Source organism: Akanthomyces muscarius, chromosome 3 (genome assembly GCF_028009165.1).
Source record: "Akanthomyces muscarius strain Ve6 chromosome 3, whole genome shotgun sequence".
Lineage (NCBI taxonomy): Eukaryota > Fungi > Ascomycota > Sordariomycetes > Hypocreales > Cordycipitaceae > Akanthomyces > Akanthomyces muscarius.
The window spans coordinates 1,125,984-1,149,803 of NC_079243.1; the positions used below are offsets into that span (position 1 = coordinate 1,125,984).

Genomic DNA, 23,820 nt, shown 5'->3' on the forward strand with positions numbered 1-23,820 from the left:
AAGCTATATTATTTTTACTTTTCTAACTTAATTAGAACTTATAATAACTATTCTTATTATAATAAAACCTATTAGAAATCTAGTCTTATTAAAATTATAAATATTAGACTTTATAATATTATATTTTATAATTATATTCTTTAAAAGTATAAATTAATTATAAATAATAATTAGATTTTTATATTTAGTCTTTTAATTATTATATTTTTATTAAAAATATATAATAAACTTTAATTATTATTATATAAAGCTTTTTATTTAATATACTTTATTATATTTACTATTATATTTAATAAGTAATTAATTTATTATATCTTTTATATTTATAACTATACTAAAAAAGAAGTCTTTATAAATTTAATTAAAGAATATATTTTATTATAACTTCTTTTTTAAATTAGTAAGTTTTTTTAAATTAAGTATAAAGTTATATTATATAACTTAATTATTATATTAGTTATAAATAGTTATTTAAAGTATATTATAAATTAATATAGCTTTTTTATAACTTAATTTTAAGTCTTTTTTAAGAGCTTAAAAGGTAAAATAATACCTACCTTTTTTAAAGGGACTTTTATAAATTATTATTAAGTAATAAAAGTACTAAGATAAAAGGTACTAAAAACTAGGTAGAGTAAGTAACTTACTTATTTAAGTGACTTATTTATTAACTATATTATAGCTTTTAAATTAATATATATTATATATAAAAGAATAGTAATATTTAAAATATAATAATATATAAAATATAAAACTAACTTATATAAAATAACTTAATTTAAATTAACTTAATATTTAAAGATTATAATTAATTACTTAAAGATAATATATTTAATAAGTAAATAGTATATTTTACCCCACTTATTCTCTATTTCTAGAATAACTAGATAATTATAAGACTAAATTAGTTATATTTATAAATAGAGTTTATTAAACTATTTAATTACTTATTTATAAAGATAAAGTATTTAATATAATTATTTACATTTATAATAACTAACTTAATAGTTAGTAGATTTAATTCTTTTTTAAATTCTTTTAAGAATTAATATTTCTTTTAGTTTATTAGTTAGGAGACTAAATTATAGTTTATAGTATATTTATAGTACTTAGTTAGTTATAAAACTTCTAAAATAAGTATAGTTAATTTTGCTAAATAAGTTAAATAAAAAGGACTAAAAATTAGCTTTAAATTTTAAATTTCTTTAATAACTTATTAAAGCTTTTAATTATATTTTATTCTTAATTATATATAAATAAAAGTTATTAATAAAAGCCTACTATAATAAATTTAAAGTTTTAATTATTTTAAATTAGAGAATATAATTTTTAAAAAGAATTATAAAAAGAATTAAACTTAGTTATTATTAATTATTATATAAGTAGAACTTACTTTATTTATAATTAATACTTTTTTTCTATAAAGAGTTTAATACCTTATTATACTTTAATAAAAAGATTAGCTATTTTAACCTTATCTTTATAAAGTTATTATACTTTTAGAGAATAAGTGGGTAAAACGCGCTACTTATTTATCTATACTACTTACTTATTAACTATATTATCTTTTATTATACTAATATTTAATATATTATCTTTATAAGAATAATAATTTAATATTAGAGTATATAGAGTATTTTTATAAGTTAATATATACTTCTATTTAGTATTTATATTTTTAGAATTATAATATCTTCTTTTAAGTTTATTACTTAACTTTTCTTATTATTCTTTTAAACTTAATAAAATTTATAATTAACTAAAATTATATTATAATATATAAAAGCTTTAATAAGAAAATTTATATATAAAACTTTTAATACTTATTAATTATTATAAATTAACGTTTAAAATTAAATAATTTAAATATAATAATATTATTATAATCTTAATTAATATAAAACTTATAAAATATAAAAAAGATATAAAAAAGATATAAAAGTTAAGAAATAATAAAGATTATTATTTTTAAAAAGATAATATTATTAATATTATCTTTAAGTATTAAATTATTAAAAATAAAAATAAAAGGACTTTTATAAAAACCTAATAACTAATATATAAAGTTAAAAAGTCTATTAAGAAAAAGATATACTAATTATATATAACTTAATATAATTTTAAAAATATTAATATTAAAAAAAAAGCTATATACTTATTTATAAAATACTTTATATATTTTAATATTAAAGTATTACTTTTATAAAGATTATATATTAAATATTAATATAATAAAGTATATTTTTAAGTAATTATTTATAATCTTTAAAAATTAAGTTATTTTAAATTAAATTATTTTATATAATATAGTAAATAAGTAAATAATATAAGTAAGTAAATAACATATCTTTACTATAAAATACTAACTTTTATTTTTATATTATAATTACTTAATAATAACTTATAAAAAACACTTTTATAAAAAGTAATATAATTCTTATCTTATCTACTATTAAAAAATCACTTAAATTAAGTATTTATAAAGTAATAAAGATCTATAATATTATTATATTAACTATTTAATACTAATTTAATAATAAAAACTTATAATATAATTATATTATTAACTTAAAGAAGTTTATTAATTTAAAAGAAAAGATTATAATAAAATATATTCTTTAATTAGACTTATAAGGCTTTCTTTTTTAATATAAAAATATAAAAGATATAATAAATTAACTATTAACTAAATATAATAATAAATATATTAGAGTAATATAGTTTATAAGTAAGCAGGCTACCTAAGTAAGTAGTCTATTTTATATTATTTTTTAATTAACTATATTTAAACTCTATTAACTTAATAGGATAAAATAGTTTTAACTTTAAATAAAAAAGATATTATTAATACCTTTAAGGTTTTAAAAAAAGATCTTATACTATTACTTTAAAGTATAGCTTATATTTATAATATATTATAAATAATATTAATATATTATTAATAAGAATAACTAAACTAAGCTAATATAATAATATACTTTTAAAAATTAATAAATAAAAAAGAAGATCTCCTTATTTAGTATATTCTTAATCTAAATATATAATCTTAGCTACCTTACTTATATAATATAAAAGCTATAACTAACTATCTATTAGAGCTTAAATATAATATTCTAATTAGGAGATACTAGTTTATAAACTTTATTAGATAATACTTAGAACTTATTATATATTTATTATATTAAATTAACTATTAAAAAGTCTAATATAAAGATTTAAAGTAATATTAAGACTAGTTTTAGTTTATAGAAAATACTATTATAAAATATAGTATATAAAAGGGGGAGATTTATAATTTTAATAAAATAGGCTTTATAATAAGCTAAATATTATCTAAAATAGTTATTATAGGTATAAAAAGATATTAAAAAGGTTAGAAAATATAATAAGGAAATTATATTTAGGTAATAATAATAGAGTATATTAGTATAATTAGTATTATTATTTCTTTATTTATTATTATTATAAGTAAAACTTATCTTTCCTTTTAGTATAAAAATAGCTCTTTATTTTATAACTAAGCTATTTTTATTACTAAAAATAGATAGACTATAAATAAGAAGTACCTAAAATAACTTAAATATTTTAATTTATATATAAAGACTAAAAGTATTAATAAATATAAACTATTAATCTTTAATAGATATAAAAGCTATTACTTTATAGATTTTAAGTTATATTATAAAATAAATAATATAATTATATTATATATACCTACTTATTTATTATATATATTTTAACTATTAGATATTACTTATTTTTAGCTATTAAAATATATATATAATAATATAATTAATAATCTAATATATACTAAAATTACCTATATTACTAAAAAAGAATTTTTCCTTATAGTTTACTTAGTATATAAAGCTTTTATAACTAAATTAAATATCCTTAGTAGTTTTTAAAGTATTAGGATTTATCCTTTTAATCTAAAATATATTATTTTATAACTTAATATAAAGTTATAAACTTTATTACCTTTTAGTACTACTAATAGTTAAGAACTTTCTTAGCTTTTAAAAACCTCTAATAACCTAATAGAGACTTTATTTTAAATAGAATATATTAAAAAAAGGATAAGGATCTATTAGAGTAGCTCTTTAAGTAAAATTATTATAAATATTTTTTAGTTATTAAAATATATAATAAAAGTAATATAATAGATAATATAGTTTATAAGCAAGTAGGCTATCTAAGTAAGTAGGCTACTATTTAGGACCTTATAATAAAAAATATACTTTAATAAACTAAAATAAAATCTAGTTAATAAAAATTAATTATAATTATCTAAAAAAGTGATTTCTATTACCTTTTTATATATCTTAGAATTATAGCTAATTTTATTATAATTACTATAATACTAATAGTATAGTTTAAGCTATATTAATAGACCTAGACTTTTAGACTTATTATATCTTCTTTTACTTTTCTCTTATAACTAAATAGCTAAATTTTTACTAGTCTTTAAAGTAAGAGATCTTCTAGTCTATAAGTGTTTTATTTTTATATATTAATACTAAGAAAGTTATATATTTACTACCTCTAACTTATTAATTTATTCTTATATTAGTATTATCTATTATATTACTTTTATTATATACTTTAATAACTAAGAGATATTTATAATAATTTTACTTAGAGAGTTATTTTAATAGATCTTTATTTTTTTTTTAATATATTCTATTTAAAATAGAGCCTTTATTAGGTTATTAAGGGTTTTTAAAAGTTAGGGAAGTTCTTAACTATTAGTAGTACTAAGAGGTAATAGAGTTTATAATTTTATATTAAGTTATAAAATAATATATTTTAAATTAAAAGGATAAATCTTAATACCTTAAAAACTACTAAAAATATTTAATTTAATTATAAAAGCTTTATATACTAAATAAACTATAAAGAGAAATTCTTTTTTAGTAATATAAGTAATTTTAGTATATATTAGATTATTAATTATATTATTATATATATATTTTAATAGCTAAAAATAGGTAATATCTAATAGTTAGAGTATATATAATAAATAAATAAATATATAAAATATAATTATATTATTTACTTTATAATATAACTTAAAATCTATAAAGTAATAGCTTTTATATCTATTAAAGATTAATAGTTTATATTTACTAATTCTTTTAATCTTTATATATAGATTAAAATATTTAAGCTATTCTAAATACTTCTTATTTATAGTCTATTTATTTTTAGTAATAAAAATAGCTTAGTTATAAAATAAAGGACTATTTTTATACTAAAAGGAAAGGTAAGTTTTATTTATAATAATAATAAATAGAGGAATAATAATACTAACTATACTAATATACTCTATTATTATTACCTAAATATAATTTCCTTATTATATTTTCTAACCTTTTTAATATCTTTTTATACTTATAATAACTATTTTAGATAATATTTAGCCTATTATAAAGTCTATCTTATTAAAGTTATAAATCTCCCTTTTTTATATACTATATTTTATAATAGTATTTTCTATTAGTTAAAACTAGTTTTAATATTATTTTAGATTTTTATATTAGACTCTTTAATAGTTAATTTAATATAATAAATATATAATAAGTTTTAAGTATTACCTAATAAAGTTTATAGACTAATATCTCTTAATTAGAATATTATATTTAAACTCTAATAGGCAGTTAGTTATAGCTTTTATATTATATAGGTAAGGTAGTTAAGATTATATATTTAAATTAAGAATATACTAAATAAAGAGATTTTCTTTTTTATTTATTAATTTTTAAGAGTATATTATTATATTAGCTTAGTTTAGTTATTTTTATTAATAATATATTAGTATTATTTATAATATATTATAAATATAAGTTATACTTTAAAATAATAATATAAGGTCTTTTTTTAAAGCCTTAAAGGTATTAATAATATATTTTTTATTTAAAGTTAAAACTATTTTATCCTATTAAGTTAATAAAGTTTAAATATAGTTAATTAAAAAATAATATAAAATAGCCTACTTATTTAAATAGCCTACTTACTTATAAACTATATTAGTACTAATATAAGAATAAATTAATAAGCTAAAGGTAGTAAATATATAACTTTCTTAGTACTAATATATAAAAGAAAAACACTTATAAACTAGAAGATCTTTTACTCTAAAGGCTAGTAAAAATTTAGCTACTTAGTTATAAGAGAAGGGTAAAAAAAGATATAATAAGTCTAAAAGTCTAGGTCTATTAATATAGCCTAAGCTATACTATTAGTGTTATAGTAATTATAGTAAAATTAGTTATAATTTTAGGATATATAAAAAGGTAATAAAAATCACTTTTTTAGATAATTATAATTAATTTTTATTAACTAGATTTTATTTTAGTTTATTAAAGTATATTTTTTATTATAAGGTCCTAGAAGGTAGCCTACTCGCTTAGGTGGCTTACTCGCTTATAAACTATATTATAATTATAAAATATAATATTATAAAGTCTAATATTTATAACTTTAATAAGACTAGGTTTTTAATAGACTTTATTATAATAGAAATAGTTATTATAAGCTTTAATTAAGTTAAAAAAGTAAAAGTAATATAGTTTAATAATAAAAAATAAGTTATTATAATTTAAATAGTAAATTCTTAAAGCTTTATAATATTATTATATATTATAATAAAGGGCTAAAAATATATTATATCTTAATATAAAGATAAATACTATTATAGACTAGTCTTAAGGTGTCTATAAATAGGTGTTATAATTATTATTAACTCTTTTAAGGAGAAGAAGGAGAAGAAACGGGAAGATAGCGAGCCCTTTCCATTTTATAGTAGTCTAGGTTTCGTATAGAGTTAGTGCGGAGTTTAGCTAGGGTCTTAGCGAAGTCAACCCTAAGCTTATCTAGCTAACACTTAACCCGTACTATCTTAGTTATAATAGTGGGCTAAAGCCTAGTGTGATTCTAGGAATATAAACACTAAGTAAAGCTATATACTAACTTATAGAAATATTCTATATACTTTAATATTAAGGTATTACTTTTATAAGAGTTATATATTAAATATTAGTATAATAAAAGGCATCTTTAAGTAATTAATTTTAATCTTTAAGAATTAAGTTAATTTAAGTTAAGTTACTCTATATAGGTTAAATTTATATCTTATATATTATAATAGGGGCCTTAATAATAGGTTATTATTATAGGGTAAAAGAGAATACCTAAAAGGGTAATTCCTACCTATAAATATAGGGCTTTATAATTAATTAATTATAGTATTTTAAAAATATATTATATTAAGGGAAAAAAGGTTAAAATTCTACTACCTACTATAAGGTATTAGGTTTTTATAGTTATAATATAAGGGTAGTATAATACACATATATTAAGCGCGTTATCTAGTATTATACTAGTACCTTTACACTTATTAGCTAAAACTACCCTAATAGTTATTATTAATTTTCTATTAGTTAATATAACTCTCTTTAAAAAGTATTTCTTTGTTTTATTATAATATAGCTAGTTTTAAAGTAACTAATTATAAAATCTATTTTATTTATATTTTAAATAGTATTAAGGGTAATTTTATATTTTATAATTATAAGGAACTAGGGCGCTAAGTAAACCACTTAGCTATATAGATTAAAAAGATTAAGTAATACTAGATTATAGCTAAGTATCTATAATATCCACTATATAGCTTTAAAGTCCCTAATAGGCTACCCTTCCTTCTATATAGCTATCTTTAGCTACTATAGCTAGATATAGGTCTTACTTACTAGCTAAACCACCTAGAAGTATATAGTATTAGGACCCCTAGGCTCCCTATAGCCGCCCCTATAGCTCACCTATTAGCGTAATATAGATTAGCTAGTTAAACGCTAGTACTAATATCCCCGTACTATAATACCCCAGCTAACCTAGTAGCTATATTAGCCAGGATTCAAACTAGCGACCTCTTCTAGGCGCCTATAGCTTATAACCCTTAATATAGTGCATTATAACGGTCTGGTATCCTGTGAGGAACCGGGGCGCTAGGTAATATCTTAGCCACAGAGATCAAAAAGATCAAGCAATACTAGACCATAGCCGAGTATCCCTAGTATCTACTATATAGCTTTTAGGTACCTAATAATAATAGCTTCTTATAGCTTATTAAAGTATTTTTCTTTATTATATTATAATTTTTAGCTTTTAATCTCTTTATATCTTAACTTTTAGCCTTATTAACTAATAGTTTATAATATTTAAAGAAGTTATTAACTTAGTATAACTAAATATAGTTAAGGCTATAGTTTCAGGTAGAGGCTCTTTTCTTAATAATAAAGTTAACTATAGTTATAATCTAATTCCTTATTACTAATAGATTTAGCTTATTAAGGTAAATAATTATATTTTAGAGGCTTTTTTCTTTAGCTTCTTTTAATTTAGCTTAGTATAAGTGCTTTTAAGGCATTAATTCCTTTAGGGGCGACATAAGTCTTTGGTAGCCCGCACCTTGCAGCGCCAAAGTCAGACTCAGCCGGGACCTTCTGAGGACGCAGACTCACTATTGATTGCTCATTGTCATATAGTTGTTTCGCTGGCTCATTGCGCTACCCAAATTATTTCGGGTTCGCGCATCTTCTGCATCAACTGCTCTTGGACTCCGCCTCGGGATACGTCATCGCAGCAGATTAACCATCAGCCTGCCGGCCAAGACAACAGTATCCATAGCACCGACTTCATTCTCGAAGTTTTGTTACTTCAGATATTCCGTAACCATCCCCAGCCAGATCTACTCTTGATTCAATACAGCATGGAGCTTCCAGAGAGCGATTTCTTAGACCTCAAAATGACTATGCTGGAGAAGGGATCACCACCTTCCCAGCACATGCTCCGTCTCATCGACTACATGCTGACTAAATCGACCTGGGGAGATTCCGTCTTGATTATAGGAAACATCGGACTTACTGGGCTGTCTGATCGTACTGCCTTGCTCGCTCACTTCGAATCTCTTTGTGCGTCACCAAAAACGAAGGCGTGCATTGCGGTTACATTACATCCCGATATTACCACACCACTATATAGCCATCTTTCCGTTGTCGAAAGTAATACCGAATACAGGGGTACGTATGGTTCTGCCACTTGATATTAAGTAACAGGGGGTCTTTAACACTCGGCAGAATTCTTAGCGTCGCTGCTTTTCGACGGCATGAACGCTCGAAGATTGCAGGTCTCCCCGGCGACAGCATCAACCAATAAATGGGTCTGGGAAAATCAGGCTTATACGGATTTTCGCCACAGAGATTTCGGAATGCTATGAATTCGAGGGAAGCCAGGCAGCGGCAAGTCTGTTCTAGCCAGATTTATCAGTGATACACTTTTGCAAAGGATACCATCGGGAATGGCACCGGAAAGCTCGAGATTCCCGGTTGGCGGCTGGTTTTACCATCGCCTGAGCGGTGGTAGCCATATTCGGCATGAGTCTTTTCTCCGCTCAATTTTGTATCACTTCGCGAAGCAGCACTCAACCATGTTCACCTCATTTTGTTTGGGGCTATATCGTTCAATGAACCCAGAAAATGTTCTTTGGCAGGAAGGCGATCTTCTAGACATGATTTCGTGTTTCCCATAGCCACATACCAGTATTTTGCATTGTCGATGCTATCGATGAGGCGGAGAGCCGGACATTTTGACAGTCATCAAGGACTTTGTAAGCGAAACTCGAGGCTCCAAAGCAAAATTTATTCTGTTGAGTCGGCCAGCAGTTGAGATTGAGTGCCACATGATTGGTTCCCCGACTATCGTCATGGAAGACGAAATCACGTTGACATCGAACGAATTGTCTGCGAGGGTCTCAAGTCGTTGCCAGAGGCGCTGCATGCATTTCACATGGCTCCGCCGCCGACCAACCCTGTGCATGCGGCACATTCTCGGCCCACGCAGCCAAGACCGCGGGATTTGAAACCTAAACATATACGGCTCTCAATGATGCAGGAGTCAAATACGTTGCAAGAAATCCAGGAATGGCTGATCTCCCATGCGAGGGTCAATTCTGTGGGTTAAGCTAGTACTTGACGACCTCTATGAGCTGGCTACCTCCTCACGGCCTTGTACTTTGGTGGACTTAAAACAAGCTGTGATGAGAATACCTCATGAAATGCAATAATATTATTCACAAATGGTGATGGAGCTCACAGCTGACAAGGCTGAGAAAAACATACAACAGATCCACAGGATTCTTATGTGGATATGCGCAGGAAGTGAGATGGGCAGTGTGACCCTGGAAATGCTGTGGGAAGCCATGGCCCTTATGGACGATGATTTTTTGTCTTCTACCATGGACGACAAATATCAGCGGCGAATACCGATTATGTCGTTTGACGAACTGTGGCGCAAAATCTATGTCTTATGTTGTCCGTTCCTCGCAATCTACAATCCAGGTCAGTCGGTGGAAGAATCTCGAAATTACCATTACGGCGCAACGGCGGTTGTTCAGTTAATGCACCAATCTGTCCAAGATTTCCTCACTGCGGTACCCGAAGCCGGCAAACTGTCTTTTGGTATTCCCCAAGCGCGGACTTTTGTGAGGAGTCATCTCAAGAAATACCTGCAGATCACAGCGTGGTACTTTCGGCGTGAAGAGACAGACGCGGCGCTGCGCTGCAGGGTTTTGGTAGAGTACTTGGAGGAGAGGAAGCTGCTTCAGCTGGCACTCGACGGCCTCGAGCTCGATGACGGTTTGGGGGCAAGCTTTGAATCGAGGCTAGGCATTCCAACTCTAACAAAGCCTACAGAAGGATCCTCTGAGCATCAGCTTGCGTCAGTGCTGGAGTGTAGTTGGCGAACCTTTGAGGATCTTCCTTTCGCTTGCGAATCGACATCGATCCCAGAAGATAATGCCAGTGTATGTAGCGATAACACGACGCTCTTTCTGTCGTCAAATCGACTGTTTTATCAAGCATGTGTGGAGGGATCGATTACAGCTGTATCAAACATGCTGGCCTTGGAGTGGTACAAGGCGCCAGAGACGGGAACCTTCATCCACCCGTACGGTATTCTGCTCGCTTTGTCTGTCTGGCAGAACGAAGCAACCTTTGCTTCCCCTGTTTTTAAAGCTGGCGATGATAGCGGCGTGACAGAGCCGCACCTCAATGTGCCGACTGCCAGAGCTGAAAGGACGATCGTGAAAGACGAAACAGCGAAGTCCCATGATCAGCCAGAAAAGCCCCGAATGACTATTCACGCGGTCCAATTACCTAGGAACAAAGCATCGATGGAACGCGGCGCTCGATATCGCTCAGAATTGCAATCTAAATATCAGTCGGCTTCGCAGCCGTGGCAGGTCGCGATTCATAGCCCAAAGAGAGGTGGCACAGGTAGGACATTCTCTTTTAAAGGATGGTCTGAATATCTCGACCTGATCTGCCAGCCGAGGTCAAGACAGAATCACCGGTTTTCTCGGGGCCGGAGAAGACGTTGCCAGTTATCTGGCATTGCGAATCGACGTTAAAGAGGCCATTGCTATGGCAATGTCGGCCGGAAAGGGTGATCATGGCGGATTATCACACTGGGCTGTTTTCAATCAGTTCCGTCCCAGCCATGCTACTCCAGCACCTTCGTATAGTACACTGCGATCATCTACAAGAATCAGAAGAGCAGAAAGTACTAGCTAGTGTACCATCCGATATAAAATAAAGTACAGATTATCCAGTATATACACGAATAATTTGGCGTGATAAAGCTGACCACCCTGGTCGGTGTGTGCGGGGTGTGCCTCAGCCGCAGAGCAGCGATGGCAACTTTCGCATCCCCGTCAGCGCTCCGTGACAGTCTCTTTTACCATCTTCTTATGTGCATAGTCAAACCCGCAGTCAATAATTGTTCACCCGACAGGAGAAGAAAATGACTGACGCCGACAAAGAAGGCACCAGACAACGGTGCGTGCAGATTGAGCAGATCTTGCGGAGCAACTGGATCGGCGCTCACCGAGCACTCATCTGTGCCACCAATGAGTTCAGACACTGGCAACCCAGCGAGGTAGAAGCCCTCTGGAAACTACTCCCGGACCTTGAGAAGCGGAAGCTCTCCCCTCACGGGCCCGAATCTCGTCCTGTGCCAAGAGGAAACCAGCGATGGAAGGAGCTGGCGATGAAGACGGCCATGGTCGGTGCCATCGATGCTGTTGCCCTCGTCGCATCACCGCTGGCCTTACTCTCCAAGACTATGCGCCAGGAAGCGCTTCCAGGACTCATCAGGTTTAATTACGAGTCCATCGGGTCGTCCTTCTTTGTCAAGTGCCCACTCGATCTGCTCCGCCAAGCAGCTCATGCCGGCATGGCCGTGTGCGTGAGCCGGAACGGCGATTTCAGTGTCCGCAATTCGGGATACGCTGCCATTTCGCACACCTGGGCTGAAACAATGGGCTTGGAGTTCAACGACGAAAAGGTGGACCATGACGATAGAGGCATCAACTACAAACACTTTAGTCGCATCATCTCGGACGCGGTTGCTTCCACCGGGCACCACTGGTTTTGGCTGGATTTGCTCGCCGTCCCGCAAATCAAAGGCGACGAGCCCGATGTGCAGATGCTGCGAGAGCTAAAGACAAACGTCATCAATAGCCTGATACACGTCTATAGAAACGCTGACGCGGTCGTGATACTCGACTCCTTGACTCTCCAAATGTCGACACCGGATCTCTGTGCCGTCGCCGCCATATTCAGCTGCGGGCGCTGGCTGACGCGAATGTGGACATACCAGGAAATCAAGCTGGCGCGTAAAGCCCTCATCGTCACCAGAGATGGCGCGGTGGACTTTGAAGAAATGGTCAACGCGCTGCATATCCGCGAGAGCGAATCTGATGTCGCCTATAAACAATGGCACGAAATACATTTGAAGTTCATGCGACTGCTCCCCTCGGATCCTCGTGGGGTCTCCCTTGCCGATGCGGCATTCTGCTGCGGCGATAGGAACGCAGAAAACGACATTGACTACGCCCGAAGCCTCTTCGCCTTGTTGGATTTAAAGTGGCAGACAGGGTGGACATATGAGCAGGCCATGCTACACATTATCACGTCGAGACCGCAAGACACTGCTCGGATCGCCAACCTCCAGGGTATGCGAGGGCTGCCCGCTCCGTATTCATGGGCGCCGCGCTATCTCGCGCGACTGACGGGCATGATCATCGGCGGATACACTGCAACACAAGATGGTCTGGTCGGCAGCTGGACAACCTTTCGTGTCAGCAGGGTCATCAGGCACGGCGAGCACCGCAACGAGACGAAGCACATTCTCCACCTGGAGCTGCAGAACCAGCGAGGAGAGCCATTCGAGATGTGGTCGGAGCTGTCGCATGGCTGGACGCATGCTATGGAGCAGTGGCTGGAACAGGCCAGGCCGTCCGGAACGGCCCGGCTGCTGTGCGCAAAGGTGCCTGAGAATCTGCGCGTCGACCACGACCCCGTCATCATGCTCATGGTGCTGCAGGGCGGTGCCGAGTCGCTTGGGACAGTGGTTGGTACTTTGGCTATGAACGACCCTGACGTCAAGGAGCTTGATGGTGAGAGGATGCAGTGGCTACTGGCCTGAAAGGGCAAATGCATTCGGGGGAGACAATTTCACACGACGTCATGGACTATCGATTGAAAGGAGTCGCCCAGCTCTAAACCAATAAAATAACCAACAAAATCAGGAAAGTAAAACTGCAGGCGCTGTCACTGCCATCTTGGCCCAGTAACATGTACTCTGTCTGCGTCCACTTGGCATCACTCCATGGCATGAATGAGTTCACATAGCCGCCAGACGCAGCCTTTATATTTGACATGACTATATAATGCGTGAAAACATTGTCTACTTTTGAATAACCGTTACCCAAAGACCATGAAAAATCCGGGGGCGTATCTATATTTAGGCAAGGCTCTTGACCTCGCCGTCCTTGAGCTTGCCGGCATCCACAAGACGCTTGACCTCGGCGGTCCAGACAGCCTTGATCTTGTCGGCGACCGTCAGGCCGTTGAGCTGGCCAGCAAGGGCGGCAATCTCATCGGGATCAATCTTGCCCTGGACAAGCTCGACATCACCGAGAACAGCGTCAATCTGAGCGGCGCTCGCATCACCACCGGCGGCAAAGTAGTTGGCGTCCTTGACGGAGCCCTTGAGCACGCGCTTGTTCTTCTTGACGGCGTTCTTGGCGGCCTCCTTGGCCTTCTTGGAGCTCTCGCGGTCGGCCTTGGCGGCGGCCTCTGCTTCGGCGGCAGCCTTGGCCTCGGCAGCCTTCTTGGCCTCGGCCTCCTCCTTAGCGGCCTTTTCAGCGGCCTCGCGCTCGAAGCGCTTCTTGTTCTTGGCGGCGCTGGCCTCCTGGCGGAAGCGCTTGATGCGCTCGTCGCCGGCCTGGGCATCATCGACGAGCTTGCGCAGACGGCTGTTGTCCTCGGCCTTCTTCTTCTTGCGGGCGTTGGTGTTTTTGCGCTCGACGTGGCGCTTCTGGTCGCGGCTCTCGCCGTCGTCGGGAACATCCTCGTCGAGGTACTCAAAGGAGCGCCAGCTGTCAAAGTTGTACCAGAAGTTGTAGAATTCCTCCACCTGCTCCTTGGTGGCGTCGGCGCCGCCAAACGAGGGGACGGGGTGCGTCTTGGAGAAGCGGCCCTCAGACTTGAAGACCTTGCTCCACAGCTTGTAGTAGTCGCCCTTAGCGAGCTGCTTCTTGCCGGGAGGCTCGACCTCAGCCTCCTCATCGACAGAGTCGTACTGGCGACGCTTGGTGGGGTCGAGGAGGATGTCGGTGGCCTTTTGGATGCACTTGAAGAACTGGTCGTCCTCGGTCTTACCAGAGGCGGCCTTCTTGTCGGGGTGGTGCTTCAGGACCTTCTTGCGGTGGGCCTTCTTGATCTGCTCCTCGGTGGCCTTCCAGCGGTACTTGGAGAGACCGAGAATCTTGTAGTGGTCCTGGGTCTGTAGAATAATTAGCATCGAAATTTAGGCGCATGCCACGACGGTGGTATAAGCTCACCTTCCAGTCCTTGGCCTCGCGCTGCAGCAGCATGGGGTCCTCCTCCTCTTCCTCCTCGCTCTCCTCGACGTCCTCGGTCTTCTTGGCGCTCTCCTGGGCCTGGATGCGGTCATCCTCGGAAAAGGTGCGCTTGTGGCGGGCACGGCGGGCGTGGGCGAGGAAGTGAGGGCCAACAGGCTCGATGCTGCGCTGGGTGGCACCAGACAGCTTGCCAATGGCCTTGAAGTCCTTGTCGGCGCTCCAGCCCTCAGTGAGGGCCGGCAGCGGCAGTTCAACCGGTGCGATGGAAGCCATGTTTACAGATTGAAAGATATGGCAAACAATGGAGAAGAAGGGAAGAGGCTCTCTCGAAACTACGCTGGTGGATTTTTTTTCTCGCCCAGCGCAAAACTTTCTGGTGGGGCGCACTTTCAGCACGCAACAGCGCTGTGGCTGACCAACTGGCGGCCAAGGTACGGCGGAACCCGGCTGAACTGGGTCTCCGGGATCAACGTTCGACTGCTTCCAATTTCTGAACCTCTGCATCGTCAATTCAGCAATCAAAGCAATGGCAGCCGTTGTAGCATACCGAAATCTCATGCGCGCGGCTCGCTTAGCCTTCCAGGGCAAGTCATTCTGTCATTCTGAAAGCGTGTGGCGACAGGACACTCTACTGACCATTGAACAGGCGACGCTCCTATCCTCGTTGCTGCGCAAAGCCGGATCCGAGGCGAGTTCAGAAGCAAGCAAAGCCTCGATCCCAAAGACAGCAGTGTCAACGAGGGTATTGAGCACGCGACGCAAGTGGCCAAGGTTCTGCGCGAGAATGTGGTCCAGGGCAAGAAGATGGACGGGGAGGAGGCCAAGTACAGTAAGTTGCACAGGGCCTGGCCAGAAAAAAGCATGTAGGCTTGGATACCAGACTGACTGATGACATGCAGAGCTACGAATTCACGAACATACCGAACGAGGTGATAATGAAAGCATAAAGATGACCGGCGCCGGCGTCGCTGGAGGCGGCTGCTGCGGTGGTTCCAAATGAAGAGGAAATTTGCTCTTGTATAATTAAGAAAAGCCCTGTACTATATAATCATGCCAACTAGACGCTAATGATACCCTCCTGTCTAAAATTGCCGTTTCCCACACGCGCTGGCAAATAGACCATAATTTTGTACATGTCAAAGATGCCGCCCAAACGCCAAGATGCTATAAATTCCGATTCCGGGGCCGTGTCTTCATTCACCAGCCAAGCTGGCATAGTTGGGCGCATCCTCGCCACCAGGAGGCGCAGCTACTGGTCCTGCCGACGACGATGACGACGACGCCTCCTGTCCACCTTCGATGGTTCCTTGTTGCCGTGTTCTGGCCGCCTGTCGAATGCGCGCATCGCGGAGCATCTCGGCACGCTGATCCTTATCCATCGTGCCGATAGCCTTGGGCTGCCCCCAGCGAATGCGCAGAGGGCAGCCAGCGATGACTGCGCGACCTTGACAAGCCGCCGCCGCCTTTTCTGCTGCTTCTCGTGTCTCGTAGTTGACAAAGGCGCAGTGCGACATGTGCGAGCAGACAAGACTCTTGATTTTGCCGTGAGCCTTGAAAAACTCGCGCAGCTTGAATTCGGGCAGGTCATCCTCCACTCCCGTCACAAAGAGCGACATGATGTTCTTGTCGTCGGGCGGTAGCCAGTCGCGGGGGCTTGGCGGCAGCTGCGCAGTGCTGGGGAACGCGGCGCGGCCCTTGCCGTTGCCAGTTCTCGCGCCCGCTGCTCGGGCAGCCCTCGAGTCCTTGGTTCGAATCGGCCCGGGTCCGCCGACACCAGCGCCGACGGCGGCGTCGCCACCGGTGCTTGCGCCAGCCAGCTCCGTCTCATCCACGGCCCTGCCCTTTCTAAAGTATGGCTTGCTCGCAGCGAGACGTCGCAGGAGCTCGCGCGCCTTTTCGTCCGTCTTTTCGTACTCTTCGGTGCCTTTGCCGTCTTCGATAAGCTTCTCGTTGTTTTGCGCGAAGTATTCTCGGTTGATGTCGGACTGCGGGCCGGGGGCGACCATCTTGAGGGCAGCGTCGCGCACGGCAATGGGCAGGCCAAAGGACAGATCGAGCATGCAGCTCTGGCAGCAGTTCTTGAGACGGGCGCATGTTAGGCAGATCATGGTGGTTTTGCGTCGTCCTTGCGCGCGCGTCGCGCTCCAGCTGAAAATCGTGAATGGTCTCGTACACTGCAAATTACATGTTAGTAGCTGTTCAGCTCAAAAGAGGTCGACGTTGTTCTTACCAATTTGCATTCGGCGCCATAGTCTTCTTTGAGCATCTTGACGTATGGGTTTTCTGGCAAGCAGTTTTCGCAAACGGATGGAAAGTCTGTAGACTCCCAGCCGGAGCGGTTAAGATCTTGCTTGATTTGCGGAGGCATGGCGACGACCGATTATGTGTGACGACGGCTGTGGTGGCGGGCTGCAGTGATTGATTCGTTCTACTATCACGACGCCCGCACGACTTGTAGGAAAAAATATGCTTACCTAAAGCACCTACGCCACCCGAGCCACGTTGCAGCACCGCCACAGGACCCCAACACGCTATTTTCCTGCAAGTCTATTTCTCATCAGTGTCGATCATCGAATTTTTAGCACATTTCGGATTCGTATTCGCCGGAGATTCACCGCCTGCCGCATGAAGCGTTAGCGTCAACGAGAATCAAGATTAAATGTCCAAAGAGGACTAGCTGCTTGTCACAAGCCAACCATTTTGATTTTTTTGATTGCCAACCCACCAGTCAGGGGCGCGGAAAGTGGGCAGTCCGCAGTGTCCTGAAATCGAAGCGAAGAAGGCCAAACGCCCGCGGATACTACGCTTTAAGAGCTCCCTTGTCCCACCCCCAATTGATTCCCATCACCATTCTACTTTGCTTCTCTGCTATCCTCTGAGCTCCAAGACTGATTCATCCTCCGGTTTTGCTGATTTGAAAGGTTCTTGTCCTTTCATTCCCGCTCATTGTCTACACCCTCCAGTCCTGCTCCACCAGGCATTCAACATGGCTCCCTCTGCCACCCAGAAGCTCGAGGGCGAGGATCACGCCCGTGATGCTGCCTTCAACAAGGCTATGCACGGCAAGTCTGCCCAGGCCAAGGGCGGCATTGCTGCCATGTTCAGCAAGGGCGGCGACGCCAAGCAGGCTGCTGTCGACGAGTACTTTAAGCACTGGGACAACAAGCCCGCTGAGAACGAGACCGAGGAGGAGCGTGCTGTAAGTTGGAGTCGGGGATTTGCTGTGCGTCAACGTTGCTGACAGAATTTATATAGGCCCGTACTGCCGAGTATGCCACTCTTACCAGACAGTGAGTTTAAGATACGCAGCGCCTACAGTCGAGACGACCCATGCTAATCCCTCGATAGCTACTACAACCTTGCGACCGACCTCTACGAGTACGGCTGGGGCCAGTCTTTCCACTTCTGCCGCTTTTCTGCCGGCGAGCCATTCTACCAGGCCATTGCCCGTCACGAGCACTACCTCGCCCACAGCATCGGCATCAAGGAGGGCATGAGAGTGCTCGATGTTGGCTGCGGTGTCGGCGGCCCTGCCCGCGAGATTGCCAAGTTCACCGGCTGCCATGTCACCGGCCTGAACAACAATGATTACCAGATTGACCGCGCCACCCACTACGCTGCCAAGGAGGGTCTGTCCAAGCAGCTCGACTTTGTCAAGGGTGACTTTATGCAAATGTCCTTTCCCGACAACAGCTTCGATGCTGTCTATGCCATCGAGGCCACCGTCCACGCCCCCACCCTCAAGGGCATCTATAGCGAAATCTTCCGTGTGCTCAAGCCCGGTGGTGTCTTTGGTGTCTACGAGTGGCTCATGACTGATGATTACGACAACAACAACCTTCACCACCGTGAGATCCGCCTCGGAATCGAGCAGGGTGATGGCATTTCCAACATGTGCAAGGTCCAGGAGGCTCTCGACGCCATCAAGGACTCTGGCTTTGAGATGCTGCACCACGAGGATCTGGCTGACCGCCCTGATCCTTCTCCCTGGTACTGGCCTCTGTCTGGCGAGCTGCGCTACATCCAGTCTGCGGGCGACATCTTTACCATTGTTCGCATGACCAAGTGGGGTCGCTTTATCGCTCACAGCCTCGCTGGTATGCTCGAGACGGTGCGTCTGGCGCCTGCTGGCACCAAGAAGACGGCTGACAGCCTGGCCCTGGCTGCTGACTGCCTGGTCGCTGGTGGCAAGGAGCACCTGTTTACGCCCATGTACCTCATGGTTGCCCGCAAGCCCGAGTAAGGTTAGACTATAGAAAATTAGGCGCCGCGGTTTGGGTTTGAAAGTATATTAATATCGGAACTGCATTGGGATTTATAGACCAATTGGCGAAGGTCGGATGGGAACAAAATATTTCATACCGCATGTACATATAGACCTACGTAATACATTTGTTTGTTTCAAATTTGAGGGAACTACCGTAAGCTGGCATATTGCATTGGTGAAGATGGCGCTTGGATATGTAATGAGCTGTTCTCGATGGTTTTTACTGGTTGGGCATGTATGAGTAGAAATGAGCCATATTGATTGCTAGCAAAGCAAAGTGCAGTCTCAGCGTGGCTGGGTCCATTCAACAGAGGCAGGATATAATATAAAGCAATAAAAAGAAGAAAATTCTACTGCTCTTTATGTATCACCAGGGAGCACAGTTTCGATTTTGCATTCTGCTGGCTGGTCATCTTCTGCCACTTCTGCTACCCGATATCGGCTGAGCATCGCAAAGTGAGCGGGAGAGCACTGGGCAAGCGGACTTTGCAGAATAGTCGTCTCCTCTCTCAGAAGTTTATTTGGTCGTGTTGTGAATATGGCTTGATTAATTTGTGAATTTTCCCTCCGCCAACAGGCCCGTTGAGAATTTGGTTGGAGCGAAAGCTATGGCGCTGGTGGCAATGCCACACCAACGATGATGCAAACCAGCGCATGATGTAGAAAATCAACACCAGCTCCTACAAATTCAGACTTTGACACAATTTTGGTACCAAAAAAGAAGCCGCTGCAACGAAAGCACTACCGTCATGCCAATCTATTTTTTTTTCACCTTTGCAGATCGTATTCGTGCGTCAGTTACTCCCCTAACCCAACATCTTGATCCATCGTGAATGCCGGGTAGCATGCTACCTCCGGCCGCTGCACGTGACCGTGGCCAGCCAATGAGGGAGCTCGGCCAGCTATCTTCGTCCCAACAATTACAGCATTAAAATGCGTCAGACTCCCCTACAAGGCCCCTAGAACAAGCCCAGACACGGCACTAAATGCGGGTCTCAACGGGAGCCACAGTGGCCTGCAGGCAGCTCCCCTAGCGCCCTGCGGCAGCGGCCTTGCTGGGGCCTGATTGGGGCGGCCAGGTCCCCATGAGAGAAAAAAAAAGCTGCATTGGCCCTGACAGAGCTGCGTTCGCCGCGCTCCGTAAATTCCCTCTCAACCTCCTTCTGCAACCTCTCTCACCAACACCCCGACTCCCTCTCCTCCACACTCCCTCCAACCTCCTAGCGGCCCTTCAATTGCAACCATCAATCGAGCTGGTGGTTTGCTGTAGCTGTTGCTTTGCGAATTCATCCATTTTCGTTTCCTCAGCGAATTCGCCGTTCGTCGGACCTCTCCACCCCCAACGCAAAAAACAATCACACACACACACAGCGTCAGCATCGACAGTCATGTCCCGCCTCCTCCGACCTGCCGCCCGCCTGGCGACCACGGCTGCTGCTCCCCGCGCGCCCGTCTCTGCCAGCGCCGCCCTCGCCCAGTACACCCGCGCCGTCCACCGCCCCGTCTACTTTGGCGCAAACCACACCCGATCCTATGCTGACGGCACCGGCGTCAAGGAGTACACCGTCCGCGAGGCCCTCAACGAGGCTCTGGCCGAGGAGCTCGAGTCCAACCCCAAGACCTTTATCCTCGGTGAGGAGGTTGCTCAGTACAACGGTGCCTACAAGGTCACCAAGGGTCTTCTCGACCGCTTCGGCGACAAGCGTGTCATTGACACGCCCATCACCGAGAGCGGTTTCTGCGGTCTTGCTGTTGGCGCTGCCCTCAGCGGCCTGCACCCCATTGTAAGTAGCTGTCGCCAGTCTCCTCAATCGGCATCCTCCGGAGCTACCGGAGAGCTATCCAGCTTGCTTGACGGCTAACACCGACCCTCCCTCTCTAGTGCGAGTTCATGACCTTCAACTTTGCCATGCAAGCTATCGATCAGATCGTCAACTCCGCCGCCAAGACCCTCTACATGTCCGGTGGTATCCAGCCCTGCAACATCACCTTCCGTGGCCCCAACGGTTTCGCTTCTGGTGTCGGCGCCCAGCACTCCCAGGACTACTCTGCCTGGTACGGCTCCATCCCCGGCCTCAAGGTCGTCTCGCCCTGGAGCGCCGAGGACGCCAAGGGTCTGCTCAAGGCCGCCATCCGCGACCCCAACCCCGTCGTCGTCCTCGAGAACGAGCTGATGTACGGTCAGACCTTTCCCATGTCCGAGGCGGCCCAGAAGGACGACTTTGTCATTCCCTTTGGCAAGGCCAAGATTGAGCGCACCGGCAAGGACCTTACCATTGTCACCCTATCCCGCTGCGTCGGCCAGGCCCTGACCGCCGCCGAGAACCTCAAGAAGAACTACGGTGTTGAGGCTGAGGTTGTCAACCTGCGCTCCGTCAAGCCCCTCGACGTCGAGACCATCATCAACTCGGTCAAGAAGACCCGCCGTCTCTTGTCTGTCGAGTCTGGCTTCCCTGCCTTCGGTGTCGGCTCCGAGATTCTTGCCCTGACCATGGAGTACGCTTTCGACTACCTTGACGGCCCCGCCCAGCGTGTCACCGGCGCCGAGGTGCCCACCCCTTATGCTCAGAAGCTCGAGGAGATGAGCTTCCCCAGCGAGAAGCTGATTGAGGACTGGGCCGCCAAGATGCTCAAGCTTTAAGCAGCTCGCGGAGGTTTGAGGAGGAGAAAATAAAACGTTTGCCCTATAAAAACAATGGCCGCCGGTGATGAAGCCGTGCACAGCAGGTCACGGCGCGGCCGGAAAAGAATTTACGTGTTGGTCAACTGACACACATACCTGATAGATGGACAAAACGGCTGGGACCTGTACTTGTATTCCTCATTGTCTGTATATCCCGACCATAGTGTCTTTAATGATTCATTTGTCTGCCTCTGGCGCTTTTTCAACAACTATCCATACTGTGACTGGGGTTATGCGGTGTCGTGGAGGCTGACAGGTCATACATTATTATGCATGAGTGTGTATCTTGTCCACAGGGACTCATGGAACTGACAGGCAACTGCTGTGTTGTGTCGAACAGAAGCTGCCAATTTTAAGCTGTCCATCAAGCCTCCATCGCCGCAATACGCTCATCCAGCTCTCGCAACGCCCTCTCAAGCGTCGCATGCACATCACAATCCAGCAACCTCCGCGTGCGCCCGCCAGCCACACCCTGCCAAAAGCATACGTCGCCAGCGGATGCTCGAGTAGGTCATGCAGCGCCCACACGCTGACCTCTTCTGGTAGAATATCCGCTATAGCACGGATGTTGGGACCAAGCTTGCTCAGCACGGTGGCGAGCTCGGCGCGGGGAGCGACCCGGCCGTGACTCTGGCTGGCTGGCGGAGGGGAATGTGAAGCGTCGTGTACGTACACGGATATGTTGGCGCGGACACCGACGGGGTACACGATGAGGTAGGCGCCGGGCGCGAGGTAGATAGCCGTGACGTCGGCGAGAGGGCCGAGGATGGAGCGCAGCGCCGAGGAGTCGACGAGGGCGCGGTAGCAGACCTCGTGGGCATACTGGCAGAGGGAGCCTGGGTGGGCGTCGCCGAGCATGACGCGGCGGATGCGGGACTTGGCGCTGTCGCAGGCCACAACTAGCGAACTGAATTAGCGATGCATGTACGTACGCCTGTGTCATGTTGGTTACGTACCGGCGTCGGCCTCTGCAGTGGTCCCGTCCGCAAAGACCAACCTCACCGGATCACTGGCCGACGTTGACACCACATTCACCACTTTCTTGCCCAGCTTCAACCTCTCCTTCGGGACATGGTCCAGCAATGTCGTCGCCAGCGCTGCCCGTGCCATCGTGTGCATGGTCCGTCCCTGCTCATCCGGCACCACCAAGTCATACAAGCCGCCCTCTTGTCTCAGGGACAGATCCTCATTCGACGCGCTATTGACGACGCCCAGACGGAAAGAAAGCTGGAAAGAAATGCGCTTCATGGCCTCGGCCATACTCGGGCTGAGCGCTTCTATGGCGGTGACAGCTGTCGGAAGGAGCCCGATGCCGGTGCCGATTTCTTTGAGCGTGGTGGCATGCTCGTAAAGCACGACGTCGATGCCGTGCGCGAGGAGGCCGGCGGTGAGGGCCAGACCGACAACGCCGGCGCCGACGACAGCCACACGGAGGGGGGCGTTCGTGTTGTTTGCGACCATGACTTTTAGATGGCGGTCGATATGTGTTTTGCTCCAAGGTCGCTTACACCAGTAGCGTGTAACTTCGTGGAGCTGTACGAACGCACCAGCGGCTTCCGTCTTTTTGTTTTGACCTGTTCAAACGATGCTTGATTTCGATAAAGTATGCGACATTAGAGACACAAACATCTACAAAAAAAAAAAAAGGAAAGCTGACACGGCGCCGCACTACGGCCGTGTAAGATGGACTCGGACTTAGCAACGCCATTCCCTTCGAGCCGGCGCGCGCAATAGCCTGATTGAGATACCAACGTGACGCCAAAAGTCTCCGACAACAGAACCGACAAGCCATATTAGGCTAGGTAACATTTTACACGTGCGCGTCCGGAAAATAAGAAAACGAAAGACGAATAGTAATAAGCTAGGGAATAAATTGTACTCTAT

At 41.3% G+C, this 23,820-nt stretch overlaps 8 protein-coding genes across 8 annotated transcripts; 5 read left to right on the forward strand and 3 right to left on the reverse strand.

Annotated features, from left to right (window-relative positions):
• Positions 1–8,770: 8,770 nt before the first annotated feature.
• LMH87_001656 (uncharacterized protein) lies at positions 8,771–9,277 on the forward strand (the record flags this gene model as incomplete). The annotated part of the gene is made up of 2 exons (XM_056192966.1): positions 8,771–9,080; positions 9,138–9,277. The coding sequence occupies 2 exons, from the start codon at positions 8,771–8,773 to the stop codon at positions 9,275–9,277; spliced, it is 450 nt and encodes a 149-aa protein (XP_056050050.1).
• A 2,582-nt stretch (positions 9,278–11,859) lies between these two features.
• Positions 11,860–13,545, forward strand: LMH87_001657 (uncharacterized protein; the record flags this gene model as incomplete). Its single annotated transcript, XM_056192967.1, has 1 exon — positions 11,860–13,545. One exon carries the CDS (start codon positions 11,860–11,862, stop codon positions 13,543–13,545), a length of 1,686 nt encoding a protein of 561 aa, XP_056050051.1.
• A 318-nt stretch (positions 13,546–13,863) lies between these two features.
• On the reverse strand, positions 13,864–15,259 carry LMH87_001658 (uncharacterized protein; the record flags this gene model as incomplete). Its single annotated transcript, XM_056192968.1, has 2 exons — positions 13,864–14,907; positions 14,966–15,259. 2 exons carry the CDS (start codon positions 15,257–15,259, stop codon positions 13,864–13,866), a joined length of 1,338 nt encoding a protein of 445 aa, XP_056050052.1.
• A 253-nt stretch (positions 15,260–15,512) lies between these two features.
• On the forward strand, positions 15,513–15,986 carry LMH87_001659 (uncharacterized protein; the record flags this gene model as incomplete). Its single annotated transcript, XM_056192969.1, has 3 exons — positions 15,513–15,570; positions 15,633–15,815; positions 15,886–15,986. 3 exons carry the CDS (start codon positions 15,513–15,515, stop codon positions 15,984–15,986), a joined length of 342 nt encoding a protein of 113 aa, XP_056050053.1.
• A 193-nt stretch (positions 15,987–16,179) lies between these two features.
• LMH87_001660 (uncharacterized protein) lies at positions 16,180–17,354 on the reverse strand (the record flags this gene model as incomplete). Its single annotated transcript, XM_056192970.1, has 2 exons — positions 16,180–17,160; positions 17,217–17,354. The coding sequence occupies 2 exons, from the start codon at positions 17,352–17,354 to the stop codon at positions 16,180–16,182; spliced, it is 1,119 nt and encodes a 372-aa protein (XP_056050054.1).
• Positions 17,355–17,972: 618 nt separating this feature from the next.
• On the forward strand, positions 17,973–19,229 carry LMH87_001661 (uncharacterized protein; the record flags this gene model as incomplete). Its single annotated transcript, XM_056192971.1, has 3 exons — positions 17,973–18,185; positions 18,242–18,276; positions 18,335–19,229. 3 exons carry the CDS (start codon positions 17,973–17,975, stop codon positions 19,227–19,229), a joined length of 1,143 nt encoding a protein of 380 aa, XP_056050055.1.
• A 773-nt stretch (positions 19,230–20,002) lies between these two features.
• Positions 20,003–21,894, forward strand: LMH87_001662 (uncharacterized protein; the record flags this gene model as incomplete). Its single annotated transcript, XM_056192972.1, has 4 exons — positions 20,003–20,042; positions 20,524–20,571; positions 20,631–21,037; positions 21,136–21,894. The coding sequence occupies 4 exons, from the start codon at positions 20,003–20,005 to the stop codon at positions 21,892–21,894; spliced, it is 1,254 nt and encodes a 417-aa protein (XP_056050056.1).
• Positions 21,895–22,166: 272 nt separating this feature from the next.
• Positions 22,167–23,397, reverse strand: LMH87_001663 (uncharacterized protein; the record flags this gene model as incomplete). Its single annotated transcript, XM_056192974.1, has 3 exons — positions 22,167–22,185; positions 22,424–22,835; positions 22,893–23,397. 3 exons carry the CDS (start codon positions 23,395–23,397, stop codon positions 22,167–22,169), a joined length of 936 nt encoding a protein of 311 aa, XP_056050057.1.
• Between the last annotated feature and the right edge of the window lie 423 nt (positions 23,398–23,820).